Below are 785 nucleotides of genomic sequence, written 5' to 3'. Positions count from 1 at the left end.
ACGGCATGAGCCAGGGCGTTCTTGGACTTTCAAAGAAATAGACATTTTGTTATTATCTAAAATATGTTTTATTTCAATGTTGGAACTGAGCTGTTTTTTAATCACGTATCACTGCAGTTGCTGTTTTAAATGTGCACATACTTTAACCTCCTCTTCAACATGCCTCTTGAGCTCCTCAATCTGCTGGGTGTAAGCCTGCTTGCTCCTTGTCAGTTGCGAGATCAGGGCTTCTTTTTCCTCCAGTTGGCGACTGATTTCACCTAAGGAGAGACAGAGTTAGAACTAATCCAAATGCAAAAACTGGCATTGTAATGGAAATAATTGTTTTTTTCTCACCATTCTCTGTTTGCAGTCTTGCCCTTTGTACCACAATGTCATTCAGCTGTCGCACATGTTCATCATTTTTGGTCTTTAACTCACTCAGTTGATCCTCAAGAGTGCGACACATTTTCTCCAGATTTGCCTGAAATTAACATAAACATTGCACATCTAAAATATTGCAGTATAGTCTGTGAGAGCTGTATAAATGCAGAAGTCTTGCAGAGTAATATTTGTTGACTCAGTTGCAATATTTTTTACTTCACCTTTGATTTGGCGACAGCCTCCATATTGCTGGAGAGGTCATCGATCTCCATCTTGTACTCGCTTTTCTCTTTCTCCAGCTTCTGTTTGACTCTCTGGAGGTTATCGATTTGTTCTCCCAGCTCTGCCACACTGTCGGCCTGCTTCTTGCGAAGAGCTGCAGCGGTGGCTTCATGCTGCAGGGTGGACTCTTCGAGATCACG

At 42.0% G+C, this 785-nt stretch overlaps 1 protein-coding gene across 1 annotated transcript; it reads right to left on the bottom strand.

Moving 5' to 3' along the window:
• Positions 1-5: 5 nt before the first annotated feature.
• Positions 6-779, bottom strand: LOC113745300 (myosin heavy chain, fast skeletal muscle-like; the record flags this gene model as incomplete). The annotated part of the gene is made up of 4 exons (XM_027276819.1): positions 6-26; positions 142-260; positions 337-463; positions 585-779. Coding segments are annotated over 4 exons (462 nt in total), but the record flags the coding sequence as incomplete, so codon positions are not given.
• Between the last annotated feature and the right edge of the window lie 6 nt (positions 780-785).

This window comes from Larimichthys crocea, unplaced genomic scaffold (genome assembly GCF_000972845.2).
Source record: "Larimichthys crocea isolate SSNF unplaced genomic scaffold, L_crocea_2.0 scaffold61932, whole genome shotgun sequence".
Classification (NCBI taxonomy): Eukaryota; Metazoa; Chordata; class Actinopteri; family Sciaenidae; genus Larimichthys; species Larimichthys crocea.
This window is presented reverse-complemented; position numbering and strand designations above follow the sequence as displayed.